The 27,811-nt window shown below is 41.1% G+C and overlaps 1 protein-coding gene across 1 annotated transcript in view; it reads left to right on the forward strand.

The window, feature by feature from the left end:
- The window catches only part of KCNH5 (potassium voltage-gated channel subfamily H member 5), a 157,518-nt gene that overhangs the window by 88,420 nt on the left and 41,287 nt on the right, over positions 1-27,811 (forward strand). Inside the window, exons 8-9 of the mRNA XM_064422930.1 lie at positions 7,996-8,195; positions 19,745-19,997. Of these exons, the coding sequence (XP_064279000.1) occupies positions 7,996-8,195; positions 19,745-19,997 (453 nt within the window). The remainder of the gene's footprint in view (positions 1-7,995; positions 8,196-19,744; positions 19,998-27,811) is intronic.

Below are 27,811 nucleotides of genomic sequence, written 5' to 3' on the forward strand. Positions count from 1 at the left end.
AACTTTTTTTTTTCAATTGGTTTTAGTGCAAACATGTCAGGGAAGTGAAATTTAATCAGAACTAATCTGTCAGCATCAGATGAAAAATATTGGATACAAAAGTTTGCTAAGCTCTGTCTAGAAGTGCTGAATTTGCTGGATAGAGAATTAGAGTGAAAGTGCTTCTGTAGATGGCTTAGATGAGTAAGAAATATTATTCTTGAGTTCAGTGAAACAGTTTTGTGGTCATTTTATGAAGCAGAATTACTCTGAAAATAACAGGAGGGAAACATCATCTCCAGATTTGAGGCTTTTAATATTAAGGGTTAAGTACTTTACTTTGTTCCTAAAAATACACTATAATTATTCACAAAAATCCATCTTCACACAGAGTTCAGGCTGAGTTCTGCTGAAAAGAAGCAATATTGTTCTCTGTCTCTGTTTCATTAATATTTTCAGACAGGTATTGTATAACTCACTGTTATGGTAACAGGTGTGTTTACCACATCTCTCAGGGCTGTACACGGCATGTATTTTATAGCTGGAATAATTCCTTTAATTGTCCCAAATCTATTGTTATTTGTGCTAAGATAAAACCGAACATTTAAGGAAATGAATAAGCAGAATTGGATTTGAAAGAACTACAAAGAACGAGCAAATTAGAAGACTCAAAGGGAAATTTGCAGCTGCAGAAATTCTGAGCCCACTGATGTTCTATGTTCGTTCACCTTTACTCTGTGTATATGTGTGTGTACATATATATATATATATATATATATATATATATATATATATATATATGTATGTTTAGGAGTATCTAAACCACACCAGCACACAGATTTATACAGCACAAACTTCTGCACTGGCATGCACATAAAGAAAGAACCCAGGAGCAGAGAGCTAGAAGCATCTTTTCATGCAGTGTAGTACTTTGAAGGTGTGTTTACAAACTTTCCATTATATTTTAACAAGACAGGCAATTTAGGAGGTGTTCTCAGTGTGAGAATGATGTTCTGGCATCCTGCCTCCAGCAACATTGCTATCCTGAGTTCATCTTAATGTGACAAGAACTTGGTGTCCCACTAAAAAAAAAAAAAAAATCCGTTAAAAGTATTAAAGGGGGAAAAAAAATCAACAAGAGAACAAAGCCTTGCGGCTCAAATCCAGCAAGGAGCTGTGAAGTCATTTCACACAGGGATACTGACAGCTGCCAACTTTGCTCAGGAAACCTTTTTTCTTTGAGATGATCCCTTTGGTTCCTGTGCTATAGTTCAGTAGTGCTGGAGACCCTTTGTGTCCTGTGCTTGTTATTGGTGACAGTTTTGACACACTGAGGCACAGAGAGGAAGGCTCAGGATGGTTTTGATCCCTGGGTCTTTTTTCTGGACAGTAACAAGAGTAAGGACGGCACTCTGGGAATATTTTTTTGATGGAGAATGGAAATAGAAAGATTTATGTGATAGGTGGATGATTGTCTGACAGACACAATTCAGCTTTTTCTGGATTACTGGAGAGATTTGCATGGAAATGAGGCAATGTTTGAGATAATATTCAAAATGGAGAAGATGATAAATAAGGAAGCAACAAAGTGTGCTAGAGGCACAGAAGTTGCTGGAATTCATGGTGAACGTAATTCTCATAAACTTTGGTTAAATTCTGCTTCTCTACTTTTCTCTTCCACCCACTGTTATTACTTTAGGGAAGTGATTGTGTTTTAATTACCATTTACCTTTGCACAGGACTTTGTGCAGTGTGTGAAGTGCTAAACGTGCCATTTGGCAAGGGGGTGATGGCTTTTTGAAGAAGCAGGAATGATGAAGCATTATTATAAGAAATGGTTTCTCTCATTTCACTAGTTAATTCTTATCTGTGTTTGTGTCATACTGTTCTGCTAAATGGTAAGTTAAATATTCGTGCCCCAGCTGTCACCATCAAAAGCTGTTACCCATTAAACCCAACTTACACAGCATATGAAATGTGTTAAAGAAGCCCTAATCAGCCTTTTATTTCAGAACTCTTAGAGAAAAAGATTCTAGAATTAAGGCCTTTTCACTGCAAAATAAGGATTTTTCCAGCAAAGTGATGCTTTTACCACTCAGTTAACACGGGGTGCTGCTGTTTGCCCTGCTGCCTGTTGTGGTGTAATTGCCACCATTTTTCAGGCTGTGCCTTCCCATATGTTGCTTAACACCCTTGACTAATGTGGTGAGGAAGAAGCAGACCCTGGCAGTCCCAAGACCTGTAAAGCTTTCAGATGGAAAGAAATGCAGGAAATTCAATCCAAATACCAACGGGAGCCCCCTGAGCCTGTGCAGGGCTCTCTTTCTGATGGCTGGCACTGTTTCTCAGTGAAGGAACAAAGTAATCTGATAACCTGAGGTGGCTGTGGAAGGAAATGTTGGGCAGGGAATGTGTGTGCAAACTGATTTGAAGCTGCTTAGCATCAGACCTGGGAGCCCTTGGCCCCTCATCCTCAGGGGGTTGAAATGAGGAATTTTTTTGTTTGTGCTGCTGAATAACCTTAGCCAGCTCCAGATCTTGTCCATCACTGCCACAGGACTGGAAGCCAAACTCACTGATTGCTGTGGACAGTGGTGGCTTTAATTTAAGACTGTGTTTTGCAATGCCATTTCAGCCAGTCTTGGCTTGCAGCTCTGTGCAAAAGTGCAGGTGGTCAGGTCATCACATCTGCGTGGAGGCGAGGCATTGGAGCTTTAAAGTAAGTATGTTCCATTAGTTGAGTGTGCTCGTGGAAAAAAAACAAAAAGCTCCCAGATTCACCACTTAAAAATTACTGACTGACCATACAAGTGCAGTTGAAAGCCTTAATTTTAATAAGAATTTATGCATAAGGAATGCCAAATGCCCAACTGCCTCCAAAGCAGCTGTCCCTCCCTTCTGTGCAGTGTCCCCTGCAAGGGGAAAAACAGTGAGAGCTCCTACACTTCACTACTGATAGTCATCTAATTTACATAATCATTTAGTTCTTGTCAAGCAAATATCAATGTTAACAGGGATTTTACAGGCCTATCTTTATTATCACTATCCTCTTAATTTGGGATTTGCACTACTGCAGTATCAGGAAGGTTTAAAAAAAGGCTGGATGTGGCACTTGATGCCAGGGTTTAGTTGAGGTGTTTGGGCACGGGTTGGACTCAGTGATCTTTATGGTCTCTTCCAACCTAGTGATTCTGTGAATTCTGTGAATTCTGTGAAGCTGCTGGGCCAGTAAAACAGGGGTGGAAGTCAGCTGGACCCAGGGAGGAGCTGTGCACCTTGTGTGGCTGCAGAGTGGGATGCAGGAATGCCACCCAGTGCAGGACACACAGCTGGGAGTGCAAGGCCAGGCTGCTGGTGGTGTCAGACTGGAACCTGCAGTCATGGTGGGCTTTTGACCAGACACAACTATCTGCAACTCCCCCTGATTTCAGCAGCCAGATGATTTCGGTGAGGAATTCAGAGCTGAATTTCATGGCTGAATTCAGATCTTTGCCCATTAGCTTCTCCTCTGCAAAGTGAATGTGACAATGCACACTTATAGGAGGATAAATACATTGGATGATGTGTCATGGGATAATACAGTGATCTGGCTGCAGGGATAATTGGAATAAAGTTTTTTGTTTTTAATGCTTTGAATGGTTTTGGAAGAAAAATGTAAACGTTAGTGTGCTCTGGTGTTGGCATCTCCCTCTAAAAGGGGAAACACAGTGATTAAACACTGATGTAAAACATTGCTGGGATGGGGGAAGAGGATTTTAACAGCAAACTATTTAGTGGGGCCAAGAATCAGGGTTGGCCTTTTGAAGAGCTGCAAAACCACGGGGCTGTGTTGGTGCTTTCTCTGGCACAGCTGGCAGACAGAGTGTCCCTGAGGGGGAGAGGTGGGAGGCTGGGGCTGGCATCAAAGAAGTGCTATAAAACAGTGATGGGGGAGGGGGCTTAGCAGGATTATTTTCTCCCAAGTAGTAACTTGGTTGAAATGTGTTGGTGGATTTGAGGAAAGCTATTTCTGTTAAGAAAGTGGCAGCTTTTTGCTGCAGCAGCATCTCAGCAAGGCTGTTTGGGATGCAGGAGATGGCCACTGCCTGGTGTTGCACCAAACAGAGCCTGCAAACATTTTGCAGTCTGAGCAGATGTATTAAGGTGAGGTGGAAAGAAATAACAGAAAACTGCCCAGCTTCTAAAAACATAAATCAGATATTTGGGTACTGGATTTCTCTCTATTTATATTTAGTAAATGGTAGTGGTTTGACCCTGTCTGAATGCCAGACACCCACCTTGTTCCTGTCACATATTCTCACCCTTCTCTTCTCTGGCTGCAGTTACATCTGCACAACACCTTTTTTTTTCCTTTATTATTCTTAAATATGATACCACAGAGGTGTTGCCATCATTTCTAATTGGCCCAGCCTTGGCCAGTGGCATATCTGTCCTGGAGCTGCCAGGCATTGGCTCTGCTGGACCTGGAGGAAGCTTCCAGAAACTTCTCACAGAAGCCACCCCTGTGTACACAGAAGCCACCCTCTCAGTACCAAAATTAGGCAGTGCAAACCCAAGGCAATAAATGTATGTTGGAGTTTTTATGAATCTCTCCTGAATGATAGAACTTTAATAATACTTACCTAAAAATCTTGCAGGAATAGCTAACTTCAAAAACAAATTGAAGAAGTCACAGCTAGCCTCAACATGCAGAAATGAAAATCTCTATTTTTCCAGGATCACGGCCTCATAGAATTGTTTAAGTTGGAAAAGACCTCTATGGTCATTAAGTCCAACTATTAACCCAGCACTGCCCAGCCCACCACTAAACCAAGTCCCCAAGTGCCACATCTGCATGTCACTTAAATCCCTTCAGGGATGGTGACTCCACCACTGCCCTGGGCATCCTGGTCCGCTGCTGGACATTCCTTCAGTGAAAATTTTTTTCCTAATTTCCAATCTAACTCTCCCTTGGCACAACTTGAGGCCATTTCCACTTGTCCTGTTGATTGATACTTGGAAGAAGAGGCTGGTACCCCCTCACTAATCTTCTTTACAATTGCAGTTTAGAGGAACATTGTATATGCTTGGATTAATAATACTCCAGGACGTAAGGAAAATCAGATCTCTCAATTAAGCCTTCAGTTCCTTAATGCAGATGTTCCTATCTGGATGTATTTAGCATAGAGTCAGGATAATAAGAGATCTGAAATGCTTTGGGATTATTTAGGTAACTCTGAGTCATTTTTTTTTTCCAGAAAGTTCCTTATTTTTAAATAGGCTAAAACATTTATGTAACACCATTGCTAAATCATTCTGAAATGTTTTATAGAAGTACAAATGTAGTAACATTTTATATGTAAAAATATATAGTACTTTGGTTCTTGTATGTAATTTTGTGGAGATTTTCCACACTTAAGAGTAAAAATGGAAACTACAATTACAGTTAACCACTCACCTCACCTTTAGGACTGAGAAAAAATATTTCTGCATCATTACACCAAATTTATCTCTATAAAATTTAGTGAAGACTGTTCCAGATTTACACACGTAGAACAATTGAGTTAATGAGCATTGCATGACTGTAGGAACATAACAGGAAATGTTTGGAGAAATTCAAGTCATTAAAGAGAAGGTGAATAAATGCAGTTTGACCTAAGCAGTCTTTTCATGAAACTGGCTAATTTCACCTTCAACCTCATCTCTCCCGTTTATTGTAAACGGAGAGACTAAACTAAAACTGTGGAGTTTTAAGTGTATTAATAACTTCAGAGATTACTTTAGAGGTTGTTTAAATACCTCTGCTGTAAAGAGAGACACAGCATTTTATTTTCTTTCAGAACCTTTTGCACTTGTTTCTTACTGCCAATTCCACCTGCCAAAAATAATTAAAATACAGCAAAAGTGAAATGCCCTTGGTAGTGCTTATCTGCCTTTGTTTTTTTTTATAGGTGAGGGGTAAGACTCACACTTGTCACTTCAATATTTGCTCATTAGAGATTCTCTGACAAATCTTCACTTGCTAATTATGGACAGTATGGGTTATTGATGGAGAGCATTAACCCTTTGAAGGCGAAAGCAGCATTTGTCTGTCTGCATCTCCAAACTTCTGTTGCATACCAAGGCCTGCAAAACGATAAAACCATATTTTTATAAACAACCTCCTCTTCTAGTTGTCATGTAGAGAACAGGGATGGGGAGAGGATTTACAGAGAGAGGGAAATTATGAAAAATCTTCTCTCCCCAAAACCTGCAAACCACCCTCAGCAGGTTGTGGGTATGGGGGAGCACCACAAGTGAGGAGAGCCTTTGAGGCACAGCTCCAAAGCTGTGAACATCTGAGTAGGTTCCCTTTAACTCTTTGCCAAAGATCTCTTGTGCAGTAACCTGTGAGAGAAGTGGAGTATTTGCAGGAACTCAACCATTTTTACCATTTCCAAAGGGAAGGGAAGGCTTTGGTTTCCAACAGAGAAACAATGCTGAGTTCGTCTGTGCAGTCTCCACAGTTTGTCTGTGCAGCCTGGTGGATTCTGGCTTAGTGAGATATTGCTGGGTGGTGTTTACAGGGATTTTTTTGTGCTTGATTCAATGATTTATTTTACCTGTAATTTCTTGAAGAAACTTTTTTCTTTAAGTACAGCTTTTCCAGGACACTATGAGACACAGAACTAGAATTCTTCTCTGGCTTTATATTTTTCTACAAGTCTCCTCTGCAAGAGGAGGTTATAGGTGCCAGTTGCTTCAAACAAGCTGTTTTCACCATGGCATTCTCAGCTGTTTCCAGCCTGGCAGGTGACAGAGTTGCATCTCTTTGTGCCAGTCTTGCAGGGCACATTTTCAATCAGCCTGTGTGCTCTGGGTAGGTCTGTGTGGCCAGAAGGGTTGTGGGCATTGGATTTGCAGATGCAGTCTAGCTGTAGTTAGAGGTTGTAGGAATTCTGCTTCTGCAGAAAAACAGCATTTTAGGGGCAGCTGGGGCTTCTCTATACATTTATAATGATTTGCAAGTAGCATCTTATATCAGGGATATATTGCCCTCACATACTTGATGAGATGAGTGCATGATAAATCAGCAACTGTTCAAAAGGATGAGGGATGTTGCACTTAAGAGAAGTGATATTTCATCAGGTTTGTCCTGCTGCTGAAGTCCAAAAGAGCAGAGAAAGCTAAATAAATGAAAAAGTCATGTGGCATTCATCCATCTAAACTTTTCTATAATCCATGTGCTTGTACTCTTAAGTGTTGATATATGTCTGAATGGATACGAGGTATAGAAAAATCTTTGTGTAGCTTGCAGATATGACACAGCAATCAGAAAAGCAAGGAGAAAACCTGCCCTTGCAACATCACACAGACTGTTATTCTGCTCTGTTTTCTTAAACAGAAGTCTTGTGTTCATTTGTGCTACACATTGTGTGATTTTGATTGGTTTTGAATCCTGTATTTGTGATGAACTTCGACATCTGATTTCTACCTGGATACATAAATATCACAGTGTGAACTGGAAGTACAGTTCTTCTATTAGATAGCTATTAGGAGAACACCATGTGTCTTTAAAAATGCCACCTCTCACATAGGGGTGATGTACAATAGTAAATTGGTTTGAAACAGAGTGAGATTTCTGGAGTGAGGTTGAAATGGGTTGTGTAGAGGGAAGACATTAAGCACTGAGCGATGGAAGGCATTTTTTCCTTTCACAGTGGCTTATTTCTTACCATTTATAGGCTGCAGGTTTTTTGGGTTTTTTGTTTTTTTTTAAAGCAGTATGGAAATGTATAGTTGAATTCTGCTATAAAGTACTCTGAGCAAAGATTATTAAAAATGACAGGCACATTTCTGTGTAATTGATAATGTCAAAAACAGAAGTAGCGCAGCACATTGGTATTATGAGATACCAGAATATTTCTCTTTTCTGAAAAGTCTGTAATGTCTAATGTTAGAGTGTAAAACATAAAATTCTCTGACATTGTCCTTGAATTATGATTAGCATTTACTAGAGCATACATATTTATTTACAATTTTTTTTTTTTTTTCCAGCTCTTCTTTATGCAACTATTTTTGGAAACGTCACCACCATTTTCCAGCAAATGTATGCCAACACCAACCGGTACCATGAGATGCTGAACAATGTGAGGGATTTCCTAAAATTATATCAAGTCCCAAAAGGCCTTAGTGAAAGAGTCATGGATTACATTGTCTCAACCTGGTCCATGTCTAAAGGAATTGACACAGAAAAGGTGAGTACCTGAGGTAACAGTTTAGATAGCAAGAGTTTGTGTCCATTGTGTGCTTTCTTAGAAAGTGGACTGTATAGCAGTTTATAACTTACTAACAAATTCTTAACTGCATGCAATGCCTTTATTATGTTTGTGTTTGGAAAAAAACCTGATTGTTTTAAAAATGGACTGTTTTGCTGCTTTGAATGTATGTCTTTATTTTTCATTGTTGTAAATGTTTTCTGCTTTCCAGTCTTAGTTTGTCTAAATACTAAATAATTTTAATGTACTTAACTATTGAAATCAATGGGAAATTGGTCTTCAAATTAGCCCAAGAACATAGTTTGGTGCCTAAACTATATCTGTATTATCCTGAGAAGTATTGGCATATGTGCATTGCAATTAAATGAGTTTGATTGGCTTGGACCTTTTGCTGATGCCCAGGACATCGGCGTATCCATCAGCATAATTAGTATAAGTTTTAATGGCAGTGGAGATTGGTCTCCCTGAGCTCAAATCTCTGGACTGGCCCTTCAGCCCTTTGGGAGGGAGGGACAGAGAATGTGATACCACTGGCATCCATGCCAGGGCGAAAGTCCTGCAGGACTTTAGCCCTCAGAAGGAACTGGCCATTTAGGTTTCTTCAAAAGATGGATTAGGAAGAAGATCATCTTTGGAGAGTGATTCATCATGTGCCAGGGCTGACCTCATGGCTTGTCCTCAAGAGCTCTTTCTGCATTGCATGTGCAGTGAGCCTGTCCAGCCTTGGATATTTCAGAGAGCTGAAGTCAGATGAGGGAAGGGTTCCAGCTGCAGTGCCTTGAACATGAGGCAAGATAAAACAGTTCAGATTTTTGTTCAGTGAGGATCAGTGATGCTCCTGTGGACCTGGTACACGTCAACTTAAATCATGCATTCAACTCCAGTATCCATGATTTCCCTCCTAAGAACTTAAAGGCCAAGGGTTCAAAGGAGTTAAGGAAGAGTCATGACAGATGACAGACGACTCTTGAAATGTGCTTGCAAAGCTTTAAAGTTCTTTCTTCAGTTGAATCTCTGGTGCAATACGGGAAGGTGATGCAGATTGTTCAGGTGTGCCAGGTGAAGTCTCTGCACAGAAAAATTTAGTCTTACATCATGCTGTTGCAACACCAGTTCTCTGATTTATCATCTGCTGTGAAATTCAATTTATCACCACAAATACAACTACTTTAAGTAGCAAAAATCTTTATTTCTTTGACTCTTGTGCTTCAGTAGGCCACATTCTTTAATATGTTAACTTCTTGTACACTAATAGCCTAACTTCCTAATCCTGATTCACAAGTTAAAAGTGAGCTTTTCTATTCTAAACTCCTGTAAATGCATTCAGTCTTATTGTATAAACTTCAAACTACATGAAAATTCAACTGCCATTTGCATTTATCTCCTTGCTATTAAGCTAGAGTCCTGTGTTACTGCACTACAGTTTCATTAGATTTTAATGATGCTTTGCAGTTAATTAGGAGAACCTATGCTTTAATTACTGAAATTTCCTACCATAGTTTCCGCATGTCCGGTTTTATGGATGATAAAAACGCAGTTAGAGCCCTAATCTCTGACTCATGGAAAGCATTGTTCTCTGGTCTGTAAGATGGAGTGGCTGCTTAGCCAGATAATTAATTTACCTGTAAAATCTGTGACTTAGGTTTTTAACAATTTTCCCTTGGTGACGACTTGCCTAAATGTAGGCCTGGATGCAAACCCAATTAAAAACAGTGGAAGGATTTCAGGAACCTCTGCATCTGGACATCAGTAGTTGCAGCTAATCAAGCTTCCCAGAAAAGCCAATGGTACAGAAGAACAGAGACAAGAGAAATGTAAGAACTTGAGCACCGTGTTGGATATTTTGGTATTTTGTGTCCCTTACAGCCTGCAGGTCTGCAAAAGCAGCAGCTCCAGTGGCCTGCAGTGCCTGCACAGGGCAGCCCAGGGGCTGTGTGAGGGCAAGGACAAGGCAGTTTGCTTTCTGCTGCAAAAACCCTGCCTTTAGAAAAAGCTTGGGAGGCTGTGTTGCAGCCAGTCTTACGTTTATCTCCACTCAGGAAGGTGTTATGATGTACTTCACCCAAATAAATGAGAAACCATTGTAGATTCCAGCTGGAAAATCATAGAGATTGGTCATCTAGGGTGGGTAGTTTGTCTTGCCTCAGGTCTTTAATTAACCCTTCAATGCTGTAAGGCCCTCTGCACTTAAATTGCATCCATCTGCACCAAACCTAGAGCAGCCAGAGGATGGGAGCAGAGGCACCCCGAGGTACCCAGTGTCACATCAGATTTGTTTTTGAGTCCAGACAGTGCTCCAGCTTGGAAGAGGGGATTCTTCTTCCAGGTCTTGGATTGCTTCTCTGCATTGCTTCTTCTGACAGCCTGGACCTGACCTAGGAGGTTTCTGCCAGTTTCATTTTCAAAGCTCCTGCAATGACATTCTGAGCAGTCTGTTGTGAGGATATAGTTGCATGACATGATTTCCCATGTTCCTTACTTTTTATGAACTTTTCATTAAGCTTCTTATTATCCTGCAAAACACACATGTGCTCATGACACAGGATAATTACTGAGGAATTTCAGTTCTTCATTTTCCATCAGACAGATCAGACAATTTCTATAATCCAAGGATGTTTTACAACCTAATATACTCCATTGCATTCTAAATTGTTCCACATATATCTCCATTGTCACACTGGAATGTGTTTTGGGACATCATTTGCCCCAAATTTGTAATCCATTTTATTCAGTCACTCAGCATGTTGAAATGGCTGTGTTTTGAAACCCAAATTTAAAGAACAAGAAGAAAGAATGAGTTTTTATATGGGTATTGCAGTAGGTTTCTATGGTGTTGAACAATCCCAGCATTGATGGAGCGAGAGTTAACACGTGTTGCTTTGATAACTAAAGATTTTAAATTAATGTGCTTGAAATCAAAGTGTAAGTTAAAAGCTTGATTGAAATTACTACCACTTCACTTCTGTTGACTCAAATATTTATCCCTGAATAGTACATTCATTGTGTAGTCCCAAAGAAGATTTTGGCCAAAAGTGATGAGTCCTTACATGAGAACTGAAGGCAGAGTGGAAGTTAGATTTGGGGACGTTAAATGAAGATAAAGTCCTTGCTGCCTGTGTAGCAGGATGTCCTGAAAAGAATTTAAAACCTCAGTGTGTTTTCCCTGTATGTGGAAGAGGATTTGGTCTCCCACACTGACTTGGAGGTGCTTTAAGCTCAGAATTTTGGCTTTCTGGATCTCCTTGGGAATAACTCACCTTCAGACCACATTGCTTCAGCCCATCCCTGAGTGCTCACAAACAAGGAATTAACAATGACACTAAAAGCATTAGCATATTTATTATTATTAACTAAGGGGAAGCAAGTGGCCTCTGATCCATAATCTTAAATCACTTAAACATGAGAGCCCTCCTCTGACAGCTGGGATGAGATATGTTACACATGGACACTTATCTCCTGGTGTGACTGTGGCTCAAACAAGATGGGATTTTTTTAAAATTATCATTATTTTTTATGTTTAGTGATGCAGATTTTGGTGTTTCATGTATTAAGCAGTATCTCTCATCCATCAGAACCTGGGGTTGTTTTGTAAGAGGTAAAAGAGGCAGTGCTTTCTGTGTATATGACCATTTTAAGTAGATTAAAAAAACCTTTGCAGCAGTAATTTGGTATATGAAACACACTGAATTCAAATATCTTAGTTTTTATGAAAATATACAGGCAGCAAATGAGAAATTTATAGATACTAGCTCTTCTGTAAGAAATAGGTCATTATCAAGGAAAGCAGAACAACCATTAACTAATATGCAGATGTCTCAAGGTCTTATCTAATGATAACACTCTGAAATGTCTGTAAAACCCAAAGATTTTCTCATCTTGACCTTTGTGCTGTTGTATGGCTTACAATTTGCTCAGAAAGCAATTAAATAAATGTCTATCATGTTTTAACAGTAGTTTCCTTCAGAAAAGCCATAGGTTGAATGAGAAAAAAGTGATCTTATTTAGTTTCAACCTGAACATCAATGGCAATTGGGATAATGAAAGCCAATTCCACATTGCACGGTCTGAAATGGAAATCACAGGAACATAACACAGTATTAGAATTATTCACTGCTAAGCTTTCATAAAGGAGATGGGTTCATGTTAAATAGACACAGGTTGTAACTTCATTAAACATGAATCTACATGAGGACAGTGCAGCTTATTCATGTTTGCTGTTAATAAAAGCTTCAAGAGCTGTAGAAATAATTAGTGATACCCTGAGACAAATAGAGGAATCAGGCTGCCATTCCTGCCGTGTCCCCACACTGAGGTGCCCATGAGTGCTGGCTGGATTTCCTTGTGGATGGCCAGGAGTAGAAGGCTGCCAAGCTTCATGGCCAAAGAGAGCTTCCACACCATTAGCTGTGACAGCTGCACACAGTTCCCTGCTGTGAAGGGCAGGTAAAAATCATTTGGACAGGCATTTTTGTTTTGTTGTAGAGGCTGTAGGGGTTGTTGGTGATTCCTTGCAGATCAGGATGAGGTGAACAAGGAGTCGTGCCTCACCTCCCAGAGCTGAGCTAGGAACAGGTACAGCTGGAATCCACAGATCTCTGGAGAGTGGGAGGCAGGAGAGATGCTCAGGATCTCACTGTCCTTCCCACGGGTCTGTGAGTGGAGCCTGTGCACTGGTAGAGCTTTCTGTTTCCCCTTTATGGATTGTTTGCCTCCTGGATGCACTCTGCAGGACCAGGAAAGAGTATTCATGGTTTTCTCTGCCTCTTGGATGTAATGTCTTGGGATTAATACAGAATAAATGGTGAACTTGTCATGCTTGAGGAGATGCCAGGGCTGTGGAGTTGTTCATGAGCTTAATTCCCAAGGGAGTAAGTCCCTGAGTGGATGGGCAGAGAAATTTCCTGGGCACTGCCACCAAAGGGATGGGGCAGACAAAGGGGCTCTCAGTTCCTGACCACATCTCAGGGAAGGTCTCTCCACATCTGTTTTCATCCTTCATTTCCCTGAGTGTCTTTACACAAAATGAAGCCACCTCCAGAAGCAGCACGAAATCAAACAGTGCACTGAGCAATTCCATTCTTCCAAGGGTGACCTTAAGTGCCAGAAGCTGTTGTGACTTGAGAAAGTCTCTGATGAATGACACATTCTTACTGGTTTTTTTTCTTGATTTATCTAAAAAGCTGTTTTTTAAGGATAGATTTCCCAGTAGTGTGCTATCCCTTGCCTCATTAGAAGGCTGTGCAATAATTTTGCTTGCTGTAGTTATGACAACAAAACTGAAAACTATAAAACCTTTAAATATTCAACCTTTAGGCAATCTGGGATCTACTACTTGGGGTCATCCAGGGATGTTATTAGTGTGCCACTTTTCAGTGCATTAGATAGACCAGTAGCCCCTTGATTCCTTAAAAGACATGTTGTTGCCTTTCATCATGCCCTGATTTTCAAACCCTTAGCCTAATTCTGTGTTGACAAAACTGAATTTAATGGACTCTACAGCCAATTTCTAGGAATTTTTTTAATGTCTCTAACAACTTACTTGGTTAAAAAAAACAAGTTAATTTTGTTACGATACCACTAAATCTCTCAATTTGAATAACTGGTTCAGCTCATATATTATTAATAAAAAAACAAGCCAAGCTCAACTTAGATGTGATTTTCCGATCTCAATTTCAGAGCATTTAAATCCAAGTGACCCTGGATCTTAGTGCAATTAAAACAGAGCACAGCATTGCTGCTGACATCCAGTTCTTAGTGCCAAAATACTCAGTGATGTGCTAAAGACTACCCTAATGCATGCAGGGTTAATTACTGCTCAGCTCCATACATCATCTTTGAGATCCTTACAAAATTACCTGATTATTACAGAAAAATGCTGTGATTTGCCAATCAGCTGTTTTCTTACCTTTGTCTCTTTGGCCTCCCTCCAGTGCCGAGTGTAACATTTTGGCCAGGCCTGAAATAGAATTCCATACTCATATGAGCCAAATCTTTCTAAAAATCTGAGTAACTTGGTCAGATGCCTAGTGAGTATTGTGGGTTTTTTGCAAAGAGCTGACCTTGATTCTGACTGCTGAATATATCTGAAAACCCAGAGTGGCCTTTCTCCACAAAATAAAAAGACCTATCTGTGGCCTCAAATGGGTTTGAGGTTGGAGAAGTTTATTTTCTTTATTTTCAAAGCTGGCATTTTTAGTATCTCTGATATTTGTTACAGTTATTAATTCAGGAAACAGTCCTAGTCATTGCACCATAGGATGTCAAAGCTCTTGGCTTGGTTATCAGTCAATATATTCCCAGCCTACAACTCCAAAATGTGGGAATCCTGTGTGCTGAAAGAGGATTGACAGCTAATGTTCATTATTCATTGGCCTCTGCCCTTTTTGTTGACAAGTCTTAACAGATTCTGTAACACCTGCTAAGCCATCCTGTAGTGTTTTCCAGCTGGGGAAGATTTTTTAACAAATACTTAAACCTGTAAACCCATCTTAAAAGTTATTGTTTGGACCTGCTCTTAATCTGTGCGGTTTTTGTTTTGATTCATTTGCTTTTGTTTGAATTTTTTATAATCTCTGCTCCCCGTAGAGCTCTTTGAACTGTTCAGGAAGCTTATCTTGAGCTGCCTGCACATGCTGAGGAAATGGATGAGAGAGTTAAAAAATCAGATGGAACCTCCTGGGGAGTTTAATTCCCCACCCCTACAGATCTCGAGCTGAAAACACTGTGAGACCTTTTGTGCTAATTCCCTGTGAGTCTTCCAGAGCTGGTTCCTGCCTTTCCCAGTCTCTGGCAGCAACCACCAGCCATTCTCTGCCTGTCAGCATTTTCCATATGAGATGATCTAGAGATGAGGGTGCTGTTGAGTCTTTGCTTTGGGGTCTGTTTCAGCACAGCTGGTGATGGCAGAGCTCAGCAATTGTCTGACACTGACTTTGAGGAGATTCAGCTTCCTGTGCAAAGAAGGAAAATGATAAATATTATTCTGTGCTTTCCTTTCTCCTCCCTCAGCTTTGTAGTGGCTCAGGTCTTTGTGGATACCTGTGTGCTGTTCAGGGAGCCTTGCTTCTTTCCTGGTGAAATCAGTCACTACAACCAGCAAAGATTCTCCTCTGGGTAGAATTCAGCTTTCTCCTCTGACTTTGCACTGATATGTAGCAGGTTCTTTTCTTTCATGCTGCCTGCACACGTAGGGGAGAGCTGGCTGCAAAGAATGTGGCTTCAGAATTAATAAATAAGATTTATTATGGAGCAAATTCTGTAGCAGCACAAGCACCCGTCCCCTCCAAGTGCTCCAAACCCCTCAGTTAGCACCTGAATGCCCTGCCTGCCTTACAAGCTGCATGTTTCACTGCAAAAGGCCACAGAATCTTAAGAAATCTCCTCTTAAGAAATTAATCTTGGTGCTTTTTGCTGTGCTGTTGGAAGAACACACGGGGCAGAACCAATGGCCCAGCTGAGCTTTGGTTCTGTTACCGGGATGTGTTGGAGGCATTTCCCACAGTGAAAAGACTGACTGAGCATTGCAGAATGTCCTCTCCCTTAACCTAATTTTTTTTTTTATTTGAATCCACATGTGTGCATTTGTACACAATATGGACTCAGGGACAGCCATGGTGCTACTAGCTTGTATTTCTTTGGCTGCATGCTGCCTTAAAAATGCTGAGATCTCAATGACAGCAATTGACAATAAGAATGTCCAAAGTCTTGTATTGTCAGTAAGGGGTCATTTTCATGAATATTCATCTGAATTTGAAGTGCTCATTTGAAGAGCATGCAGTAAACACGTAGCTGAATGTTGCAATTGTCTGTATTTGCTCTCTTTTCCCCCTACATGTATCTACATTTATCTATAGCAGTCAACAATGCCTTGCCAAATCTTCTAGTATTAAATATTTGTTTTACTTGTCATCTGTTTCATTCTCTGTTCTCAATGCCTGTGTAGCAGGCAAGAGAAATCAAATTAAGCATATTTGTTCCTGGCTAACCCTTAGATCATTACTCATTCACTGCTGCTGTTGTTGGTAACTGATATCTCCATATATCTCTGTACAGTGATTTGTCATTAGGAGAATCACTTTATCATGACATCAGAAAATTCCTGAATTATGCTTTCTAAGACTGGCTTTTCTCTGTGCAATGGATTTTTTTTCCTGTCTCTTCACATTAGAGTGTGTAATGATAGATATGCTGCTTGTATCTATAAAAAGAATAATTTTTCGACTGTTCACTTTTAATCCTTTGTATTTAAGTCTGTATTTGTGAAGACATTGTATACTGCTTTGCATCCAAGTGGCTTTTATTCTTGAGGGACAGAATTATTTTACAGTCCAAACAAACAAAAGGTCTTGGAACATCTCAGAATCTTACAGGAACAACCTTTGCATCAGTTTAACCAATTTTTTCTGCAGTTTGGGAGCTCAAAAGCTAAAATTTGGTAATCAGTCATGTATGAACACAGACATTTTTCTTAAGAGTAATGTTTGAGAATTCCTAGCTTGTGGCCTTGTTAAGTCAAAAGCACTTAAATTTCTGAAAGTATTAAAGGGACATAAAAAACTTATAACCATGATTCAGGCCCAAGAGTAGATAAAAATGTTCAAAATCATCAATCACAGTAGAAAAGAAAGCAGAATTTTTCATTAAATTACTATTGAGATGAAGAAAGATGGCATGTTTCTGTGTTATTGTAATAAAGACAAACTTTCTGTTTCATCCACAAGTAAGGCCGAGGTGAAACAATCACTCTCAAAAGTAATATTTTTCTTTTTTTTTTTTTTTACTGAGAAGCTAAGGCATGCCCATATTTCTACTGGTAAATGCAATGACTCAGGTAAATACACTTTTGTAAAATTGACATTTGCCCCTACTAAATTATGGAAATGTGATACAGAATATGGTCTACAGTGACTCAGACAAGATACTATTACTAATGCAAATGATGGCTTATAGAGAATATGCCCTGTCAAATGTGTTTATTACTATTTTTTATGATAAAACGTACTTATGCAGGGGATTTTAATGTGTTCTGTACAACATTTTGTTAAAGGAAATTTTGTTAAAGGAAAATACCATTAACTCAAATTGACTTACTCTATGTTAACTAAAATAAAAACTAATGATCTGGTAGCTCTGGGAAGTTGGTTGTAAGTGATAAAAACTCATGCAGGGGAAGCTTCCAAAGAGAGCCTGTACTTCATAGTGTTAGGCAAAAAAAACCATCTTCTATCTCTCTTGTTTTTTCAAAATAGAGAGGTGACCTGGTCATATTCTATGAACACCTGCATGTGTAAGAGATTTATGAGTATTGCAGGTCTTTTATCTCAACAAGATCATAGATTCTCTGGCTGTTGGCTGAAAATTAAAAAAAAAAAGAGTTCAGAAACAACACATGTTTTGAAAGAGGGAGTAGCTGTCCATTGGAACAAATACCCTGTAGCATTTGCAAACTTCCAGGCTATAATTTTACCAGGTATTCTGGGACTGATGGGAATATTTGGAGTGGAAGAGGTTAGTGCAGATGGGTACAGCAGCCCCTTCTCACCACACACCATAATAGTACAGAGAATGGGAGAGTAACTTCTGTTTCACCTTTCTGCATTCATGATGTCTTTGATCCCAAAGGCACTTTGATCTATCTAAATAAGAAAAGGACTAATTATTATTATTAAAATAGAAGTTATTTATTCTTTTCACATCCTGTGCTTTAGGAGCTTTAGTAATGCTTTGCAGTAATTTGTTTTATACCTCTCCTGCATTAAACAGAAATTAAAATCGTGGCTTAAGTTCATTAATATGACCATTTAGCTCAAAGCTTAGTCAGGGTTACCAGAGTCTCCCTCTGCTATTATTCCATGAGAGTCAACTCATTAACCCAGTGTCCCTGTCTCCTGCACTGTCTGCAGAGCAAGCTGCCAGATTAATTCCATACAATGGGAAATTAATCAGTGCTATTGATCTGCAGTCTTCTTGATATGAGACTTCCAGGGTGCTCTTAGTCTCATGCTCTTTTCTATTGTTTATCCTAGAAAAACATTAAGAGGCTTTATGTGTTTCTTAGTGCAATTAGCTACTGTGCATTTTGGGGCTATGAGAATGTTAGGAGGGTGTGCAGATATTAAACATACAGCTTACAAACCCAGCAAGACCCACAGGTTTTCACTTTCTTCGGGTGTATTTGTGTTACTGTTTCAATAAGGAAAGCTATTTAAGGTGAGAAACTAGTTTAAGGTCTTATTTAATTGATCTACAATGAAGATGTCTTCATAGTGGACAGTTCTCCACTCACCTTTATATTTCATGAGGCTTCAATATACTTCCTTTTTCCTCCAATCTCTTTGGATTTTGTAGTCTAGTAGGCCCTTCTGAGCAGGTAATTTCTTGTGTATCTCACTGAAACTGAGCCTTGGGTATGTTTGGACATGTGTTGGTAAGTGGTCACTACATCAAGACTTCTGAAGTTGGATATTCTGAGTATGAACAAAATGTGGTGATTTTCTGGTGTGGATGGTCTGTCTTTGCATGCCCTTGATCTCCTTCAGCTCTGTGTGTCTGTTCTGTGCTCTGCAGGGATTGAGCATAGCAGCAGGCAGACAGTCTGGGCACCAGGTCTGGAGGGACACCCACAGACAGCACAGAGCATCTCCACCTCTGGAAATGAGTGTGAGATTCTGGAAGTGAGTGTGAGAGCTGTGAGGAGTGAGCAGAGTGTAACAGAACAGTCCTGTCTTCAGATGAAAGCAGTAGATGGGTGGGAAAAGACCACCCCAAATCAGGATAAAATTCCCACCACAAGCTGTATGAAATGACTGGATGGATGGATGGATGGATGGATGGATGATGGAATGATGGATGGATGAATGGATGATGGATGGGTGGATGGATGGAGGATGGATGGATGAATGGATGGTGGATGGATGATGGATGGATGATGGGTGGATGATGGATGGATGGATGAATGGATGGTGGATGGATGATGGATGGATGGTGGGTGGATGATGGATGGATGGATGGATGGATGGAGGATGGATGGATGATGGATGGATGGATGGATGGATGGATGGATGATGGATGGATGGATGGATGGATGGATGGATGGATGGATGGATGGATGATGGATGTTGGATGGATGGATGGATGGATGGATGGATGGATGGATGGATGATGGATGGATGATGGATGGATGGATGGATGATGGATGGGTGGGTGGAGAGGATGAATGGATGGATGATGGATGGCTGGGTGGATGGATGATGGATGGATGGATGGATGGATGGATGGATGGATGGATGGATGAGTGGATGGATGATGGGTGGATGGATGGATGGATGGATGGATGGATGAGTGGATGGATGATGGGTGGATGGATGGATGGATGGATGGATGATGGATAGATGGGTGGATGGATGGATCGGTGGATTTCAAGATCCCCCCAGGCACATCTTCAGATCACCCATCCGGTTATTTCAAGCAGCAGTGGCCTTGGTGTGGCACGCCCAGCTGATTATTTTTCCATCTTCCCTTTCATCCAGGTCCTGTCGATCTGCCCAAAGGACATGAGAGCAGACATCTGCGTGCACCTGAACCGGAAGGTTTTCAACGAGCACCCTGCCTTCCGGCTGGCCAGCGACGGCTGCCTGCGAGCCCTGGCCGTGGAGTTCCAGACCATCCATTGTGCCCCGGGGGACCTCATCTACCACGCCGGGGAAAGCGTTGATGCTCTCTGCTTTGTGGTCTCGGGATCCTTGGAAGTCATCCAGGACGACGAGGTGGTGGCTATTTTAGGTACTGTGATCTCTGCTGGAGTGCTTGTGGTCTGTGTGTGTTTTCCTTTTGAATATTAGCGAGTCTTGCCTAACATCAGCTGGGACTACGGGAAGCTAGCAGTTGTCATAAGATGGAGATGCTGTGCCTCCAGAGATCCTTCTCTAGAAGCAAATCCTTCCTGTTTTGTGGCTCTTTCTGCCCAGTATGGCTCGCTGGTCACAGCTACAGTGTCTCTGAGCAGAAGAGAATGGCATCTGTGTGCTTGACGTGTTTTAAACAGAGGAAATGCTCATTGTTTTGTTTTACTCCCTCAGGAGGATTTCCACATTAACCTTCACACTGGGATTTTCATTTTTCTGTGTTCTAGCCCAGAATAACACCCGCAAACAGTCTCTGCAAGGAGGCAGAATTTTTGTTTGTAGCGAGCTGGCTTTACAGAAAATAAAGAGTCTGATCTGACTTGCAAAGGGATGTGTTATACCATGTATCAAACCACAGTCATGAGGAGTCTGAGTAATGGTGGAATTTAGGTAAATCACCCTGTCACTCCACTGTGCTCTCTGGTTTTGGGAAAGAGCCCAGTGCAGACCCTTGCTCGCATGTATGGGATTGGGAAGGGTGTAGCATGTGGTGGGACTGGGTGGTCAGCACCAGTGTGGAGGCAGGAATCCTCAGAGGCAGAACTGTGTGGAGGAAAAACTGGTGGTTCTGCAGAAAAAGACTACCCAGAGCCTGGCTTACCTGTTTCAAATAGGCCCATCTATTGTAGAACTCATATCCTGTTGGATATTTGCCTTCTCTTAAAGTGGAGCTGTCACTCCCTGAGGGCAAATCCAGTGGGTTCCTGGTCCTAGGGCAGCTGTCAGACCCAGCTGAAGCTCTGTGCTGCTTCTTCCCTCTAAGGGTGGCTCCAGAGGGCTCCTGACATGTTTCCCTAAAAATGTGTGTGTGCCTGGGTCTGGGGTGGGATTGGGGACAGTGTGGATGGGGCTGCATGGGAACAGCTCCCCCAGGATTCTACACCCCCTTGGATTCTCCCAGCTGGAGTAGGAGCTCAGGAAAACTCACATCCATGCTCTCTGGAAATACCTGCTGCACCTTTCTGTATTCTAGTGTACACTAAGATTATAAAAAAGAAAGATTTCATGTAAGAATAAATCTGTTTCCGTATTCAGATGTGAAGTCATTACAATGAGAGCTCCTAAATCAACAATTTCCATAGGAAATTATTCCTTGTATTCCAGCTCACTGGACCATTTCATTTTTATAATTAATCTCAGTGATGATATCTTATATTTACTTACAGTTATTTAAAAAACAAAAGGCTTAAGAAGAAGTAGCAGTATTTAAACAGATAAATGTTTTTTACAAAGAAAATAGTAAGTATGTAATTTACTGAACTAAAAACTGTCACTCCTGAATTACATGCAAAACTTGATTGCATTTATTAATGAATATTGTATGTTTGGAATGACACGACAGTAAGAACTTTTTGGTTCTGCCTTTTAGATGTATTAAATCTAGTATCTATGTTAATCCCCCTGTGACCAGAGAGAATTTTAACCATATCTGGTTAAATGAATTACCTTTAATTACCAAAAGTGCCTTCAATTCTTCCATGACTCAGAGCTGTGTTCATCATGTACTACAGGGATTGGCAGAACGTGTAAATGTAACTTAAAGCAAGATAAACTGCTTCCCCTAGTCCTAGAACACACTGAAGAGTTTTTTCCTGCTCTGACAGATTATTTAGCAAAATAGTGATCTGAGTAATTTTGGGATATTTTGTCCTAAAAATTCACTTGTGGAAGAAAATCTCTGCCTGATGTAGTTGCAAAGGCATTTCTAGTGGCAGCTGCAGCACCTGAAACAGCAACTGCAGATCAGACAGTGCAAAACATAATTTTTATTGATCTGTTCTGCATTGAGAAGTTCAAGCACAAGGAGCATGAATCTGCCTAAGGGGGAAACCAGGTTTAAAAGAACTGACTAATGGGAAAACCTCAGTATTTGCTTTGAAAGATCCAAGCATCTGCTGCCACACTGGTTTTCCCAGGGAAAGTCAACTTGCAGGATTGTGCTGCCAGTCTGTCCATCTTCTCCACCACCCAGCAGTGACCTAGAGTACAGGAAATGCAATAAGTATCCTTTGGAAACTTGTCCTCATTAATTTCCTCTATGAGAGCAGGAATGAACAGGACATTCTGTCTGCAGCCCGTGCTCCTTGCAGAGGAAATAAAAGTGCAATGTGGTTTAATACAGTAGTGTGTGATTTGCCTTACTTAAGGAAAGAGAGAGCTTTGTTTTTGTGCAACCATTCTCACCTGCAGATGGATGGTTTGATGTATTTTTAAATGTGGAATATCCAATAGAAGTGAGTCAGGTAGGGACATTGAAACAGGTTAAGGACCATCGTGTCCCATCTCTGACATTCGTGCTTCCGTACGAAGTGCAGGGCTTCGTCCTCCCTCAGGTCCTGCATGAATCACCCCATGGATTTTGCTGCTTTTTCCCTTTGTCCTTCTTCCCTTATTGTGTTCCCTTGCCTCCAGCCAGGGTGAGTGGGCACATCCAGCCTCCCTGCCTGCAGAAACAGTGTCCTCAGGAGACTTGGAATCCTGTCCAGGTGCTTTTCTTTATTTCCACCTCCATGGAACAACCATCCTTTCTTTCAGCAGTTTTCTTCCTGCCCCAACAGTGGCAGCTTTGGTGTTCCCTGTGCTTGAAATCAGGTGGAGCCTGGTGATTGACAGGGCAACTTGCAGCACTGTGACATTTGGTCCCCCCCCAGTTAGATTTTGTTCTCATTTGTGGATAATTAAACGCCCAGCCGCTGCAGTAATCAGCATTACAGAAACACTAACAGTAAGAGAATGACTCCAGCTGTAGACCTGCAGTTTTTAGGACTCATTAAAGGAGATATCCAGGTGCCCCATTATGTACTTCTCATTAGTTACCTCCCCTTTTCGAGGGCAGTGTCCCACCTCTTGCAGGTCCTGGCTGTAGCAGGGAGCACTCCGTGTGCAGAGCTGGGGTGCTGCTGCACTGGGGAGAAGGAGACACAGACATTTAAACATAACTCAACTGCAGCTGCCAGGAGAATGGAGAAGGGCAAACAGTCTTGTCTCTAATTATCCAAACTTTCCCAGCAAGCGAGGTGACCCTGAGAAGGCACGTCAGTAATTTTCCACCGTCTCAAGCAGGAGTAAACAATTTAACTGCCTCTGCTCTGCACAGGGAGGTGTCACAGCAAAGGATCTCAGGGAGGACCAGGTTTGGAGTCCCCAGGCTAAAGAAAAGCGGCATCATCTACCAGAGGGCACCTCATAATTCACCCTGCTGCAATTAACCTGGATTTGCTCCTGATGAGGAGTTACACACTGGTGGCAGTGCCAGCCAAGTGGCTCTGAAAGTTGCTTTCCAGCTCCTGCTATTTTCACAGCTGGCTTTTTTAAGTTGTGCAGTAACTTAAGCTGGGCATATTGATTAGCAAGGTTTAAAGAAGTTGTTTTTTCAGCAGAAAAATAATGGTCTGCTGCGTTCAGATGTTGATTGTAGGAATTGATCAAAAATATTGCTCAAGCTGCATAGCGATAAAAATATATTGAGCAGTGAAATCCTGGTGGGGGTTGCTGCTGAGTGAACTCAGCGTGATATTCAGGTCAGAATGAATATAAATTTAATAATTCATGTTTCAGCCACAATTAGGGTCCTGATCCCATAGTATTCAGTTATTTGCTTTTATGTATTACATGTTAAGTCTCAGCATGTTCTGCATATAATTCCAGAGTAACCCATTGTTAATTGTTATTAGACAAACCAGACCTTATTAAAGGTCTGCTTCATTAATTATTTCCAAATTTTTTATCTGGGAAGGGGATATGATGCAGTATGAGAGGAGTAAAGCAAGTTTTTTGAGTTTGGTGTGGCGGGTGAAAATAGGGATGAGTCTTTTTCTGCTCTTAATGCTACTTGAGTTTGGAGGTCAAAAGATTGAGTCTCCCACCAAATCACAAAGAGAAATGTTCTTTAGAGGAAGAGCAAGTAGCAGCTCCCATTTGGGTGAGCAGGAATCCCAGGAGCTCCATAGCTCTCATCCATGGGCATTAACAAGATGATATTTGGTATCTATGCTTCAGCACTTTGAATTTCCAAGCCTGGGCAGCCGGGCATGTGCTTTGTGCAGGACAAGACTGACTGTGCATGTGGTGCGCTTTGTGACATGAAAACCTCCTAGTCCAGTTCCATCTCAGTGGCTAATTGGCTGATTTTAATTTGTTTAGTTGCAGCTTGGGTTTCTTCTCAAGTGGAATGAGGGTGGCAGAATTTGCCCCTGTGTCAAATCAGCTCTTGTTAATTTTTACTGGACTTTTGTGTTGTTTTCCATGTGAAGTCGACCAAGGCAGACTAATTGTGAACATTTCCCCAGGTTAGTAGTATGCACCTGGTAGCAATTTACAGAACAGACTGTGTCCTATTTCATCTATAGGAAAAGTCCCCTGTGTTCCAATGAGTTAAAGCTCCAAATTAACTAAGAGGAAAATTATTCATAAAGGAAAGGGTTGAGGTTTTCTTCAGCTAGCAGAACTGAAATAATTAATGTGATTTGGGTTGGGTTTTAAGTGCTGAATCTGAAAATATTTTGCAAAATACTTGTAGGCTTACTGGTCTGAAAATGAGTGTGATTTGCTGGTCTACACTGTGCAGTTCTCCTTAAGTGCCTTGGAATCAGTCAGATCTTGCAGCTCTGGGTTGACATCTGCACTGCCGTTGTGTGATTTAGTCCTACTGATGCTTGTTCAAAGGTGTCATTAGTTCTTGCCAAACAAACCTGAATTTTTCATATCGTTTTGTAAATTTAATATATTTTTGTGTCTCTGCATGATGGTTAATTATGATGAGAAACATCAGTCTTAATTTAGTGCCAGCTAGTGTGTTACATATTTGATCCACAGCCTCTGGAGTCAGAAAGATTCCTTTCTCTGAATTGATATGTTTTTGAATTAGACCTGCACGCTTCACTGCCAAAACTGGAAAGTATTGCCAGCACAATAGGAAAATTATTTTAAAATCGTGTGGTACAGTTCTTTTAAATCAGACTAACAGTTTGAAGCAATCTGATTTGCCCTACAAGTTTTCAAGGTGGTAGGAATGGTCATGCTTTCAGGTTGATTTCCTCAGTCAGAAGGATAGAAACCTATTTCTATGTAAAATCAAAATGGAAATATCTCCAGGAGCTGGGGATTCTAGAAGGATGTGAGGCAGTGATGCTACTTGCACTAAAAATGAGAAGGATAAGGAGAGAAATATTTCTAGACTTTGGGTCCTGCTTGGAGCAGTCCTGAATGCTGGAAGAAAGGTAATTCCTTTGTGTTTCCAGGTGCAGATGGGGAAGGTTGACTGTGTTAAATTATGCAAAGCCAGCATGGACCAGAGTTTTGGCACAGTCATTGCTGCTTTACTGACTGTTTGACAGTGTCTCAGAGGCTGGAAATGCTGTTTTCTCCTGTCCTTCTGCCCTTTCACTTGCAGTCCCATAGAGGTAGGTTTATGTGCAGCTCAGTGACAACTCTGGTCTGATTTTCAAGGAATTTCTGGCCCTTCTGGATGCCCCAGAAGTTGAGGCTAAAACATTCACAGGGGCAAGAAGACCTCTCTCACAGTTTGGAATCATCTCTGCACATCTTGGGCTGTGCTGGCAGTGATGTCCCAGATGGGAAGTGCACCTGATGGATTTGTGCCACTTCATCACCTTCTCCAGACACCCTCTTTAGGCAGAAACAACCATTGCAGCTAAGCCAAATGTCTTGGGGTGACTTTATGGTCTGCTATCCCCTATTTTTCCCAAATTTATTTCCTCCCAAATTTGTCTCCAACCAGGACACCCAGAAGTCCAGCCAGCCTGTCTCCAAAAGTGGTGAAGTGAAGGAGAAAGCAGGAAAGTGAAGTAAGGAAACTGTGATACTTCCCCAGAATGTTTCCAACCCTCCACTGGAAAGTATTTCACCCAGAGGGAAATCTTTGGTGTTTAGTAGCCACAGATGGATTTTATTCCATGAATATATTGCATCATTTTGTAAACCTGTGCAACCAGTCCCAGTGTGTCATGGTGAGGAGATGCAGAACTGCTCACTGACCATCTCAGAGCTGCTCTGGGTGGCAGGAGCTGATTCACTCCCTGCTCATTGGGTTTCTACATCAGTTTGCTCCTGCAGCAGGAGGTTTCACTGCAGATACACGGAAATACGAATTTCTATGAATATAGACACCAATATATGTAATTATATTGACCTCTACTTGCATGCATGCTGCCATCACTTCATGGTGTTTGGCACTTGAGCTGGTTGGATGAACATTTTCTCTCTGTGGTACAGTTTTACTGATCTTCAAACAACATCAGCCTTTGCTTTTCATGAGCAGTGTCAGATTTGAGTGCATCCTGATGGAAAGCCAACATCATTCATCATGCCTGGCTCGTGCTAGCGTGACTGATGAGGCTTTGGAGATATTTTCAAATGGTTAAAGGGTAGCTGGTTTATTAGCTAAGACTGCGCAAAAAACCACTTCCTTAAGAAGACTTGGTCCCCTTTATGTGTTTTTACCCAGTGCTATTTCCCACCAAGAATTTATTCTTTAACTGCCTGCCTAAACTTTCTTCCAAAGGATCCATCAAGCTCTTATTTCTGCTGGGATATTTATTAGCTCAGTTTCTGTCCCCATCTGAAGGAGGATAAATTTTGTCTCTGCATAAATACACGTGTGGATTCTGAGATGTTGTTTAAACAGAGTGTTTCTGAGTGTTTCATTCCATCTGCAAGCTATAAAGCCCTTAAGAATTTTTCTACCTGAAATGTCCAGGCATGAACTCCTGTCTGACAAACTGGCAGGTCAGCCCATGGTGTAAGGCTGCAGAGCACATCTGTCCCCCCAAATCTGTTTGGCAATGTTATCAAAATGTAGAAGATAGAACAGTGCATAGAAATATCCTGACCTGTTATAGAGCTGCATACCATATGATTGCCTCTAAATATATTTATGTGAATATGCATGAATATATATGTATATTTTATGTACAGGCAAACATACATAGTATTTAGAATAATAGCAGTGTAGTTATTTCAGCAAAAACTATACCTGCCACCAACACCCTTCACATATCCTCTTGTTGCAAAAATCTGAATTTTTATGATCTTAGTGTTCTTTTCCAACCCGATGATTCCATAATTCCGTAGATGTGGCATTTAGGGGCATGTTTTAGTGTGGATTTGGCATTGCTGGGTTAATGGTTGGTCTTTTCCAACCCAAAGTATTTTAGGATTCTGTGATGTGTAAAATGTATGCAAGTAGTTCCCTTGCACTCTAATTTACAGCATTCTTTCCAGCGATGCTTTGGGCTCTGGGAGCAGGGACAGGAGGGTTTCCCAGAGCTTTGCCTCCATTCAGGAGGTGCTCAGGACTCAGGACAGGGCAGATTTGGGAGGGAATGTACTAAGGCCTCAATAAATCTCCAGAGAATCTTTGGGTATTATGCAGGCTGCATCAGCACCTCTGCATTCCCAGCTCAGCCCCAGCAGCATTTCCCCTGGAGCTCTGAACATCCCCTCAGGTGAAAAATTCGTGTATGTGTCTCTGGGTGGTTGTGTCAGACCTAGCCAGTTAAATTTTCTGTTTTGCAACCCTGAAAATTTTGTTTTAATTTAGTTGCAATGTGTAAAAATTACCCTCAGAATCATGGAATGGGTTGAGACACCTTCCAAGGTGCTCAAAGCCCCATCCAGCCTGGCCCTGAGCATTTCAGGGATGGGGCAGCCACAGCTTCTCTGAGCATCCTG

This window comes from Passer domesticus, chromosome 6 (assembly GCF_036417665.1).
Source record: "Passer domesticus isolate bPasDom1 chromosome 6, bPasDom1.hap1, whole genome shotgun sequence".
Classification (NCBI taxonomy): Eukaryota; Metazoa; Chordata; class Aves; order Passeriformes; family Passeridae; genus Passer; species Passer domesticus.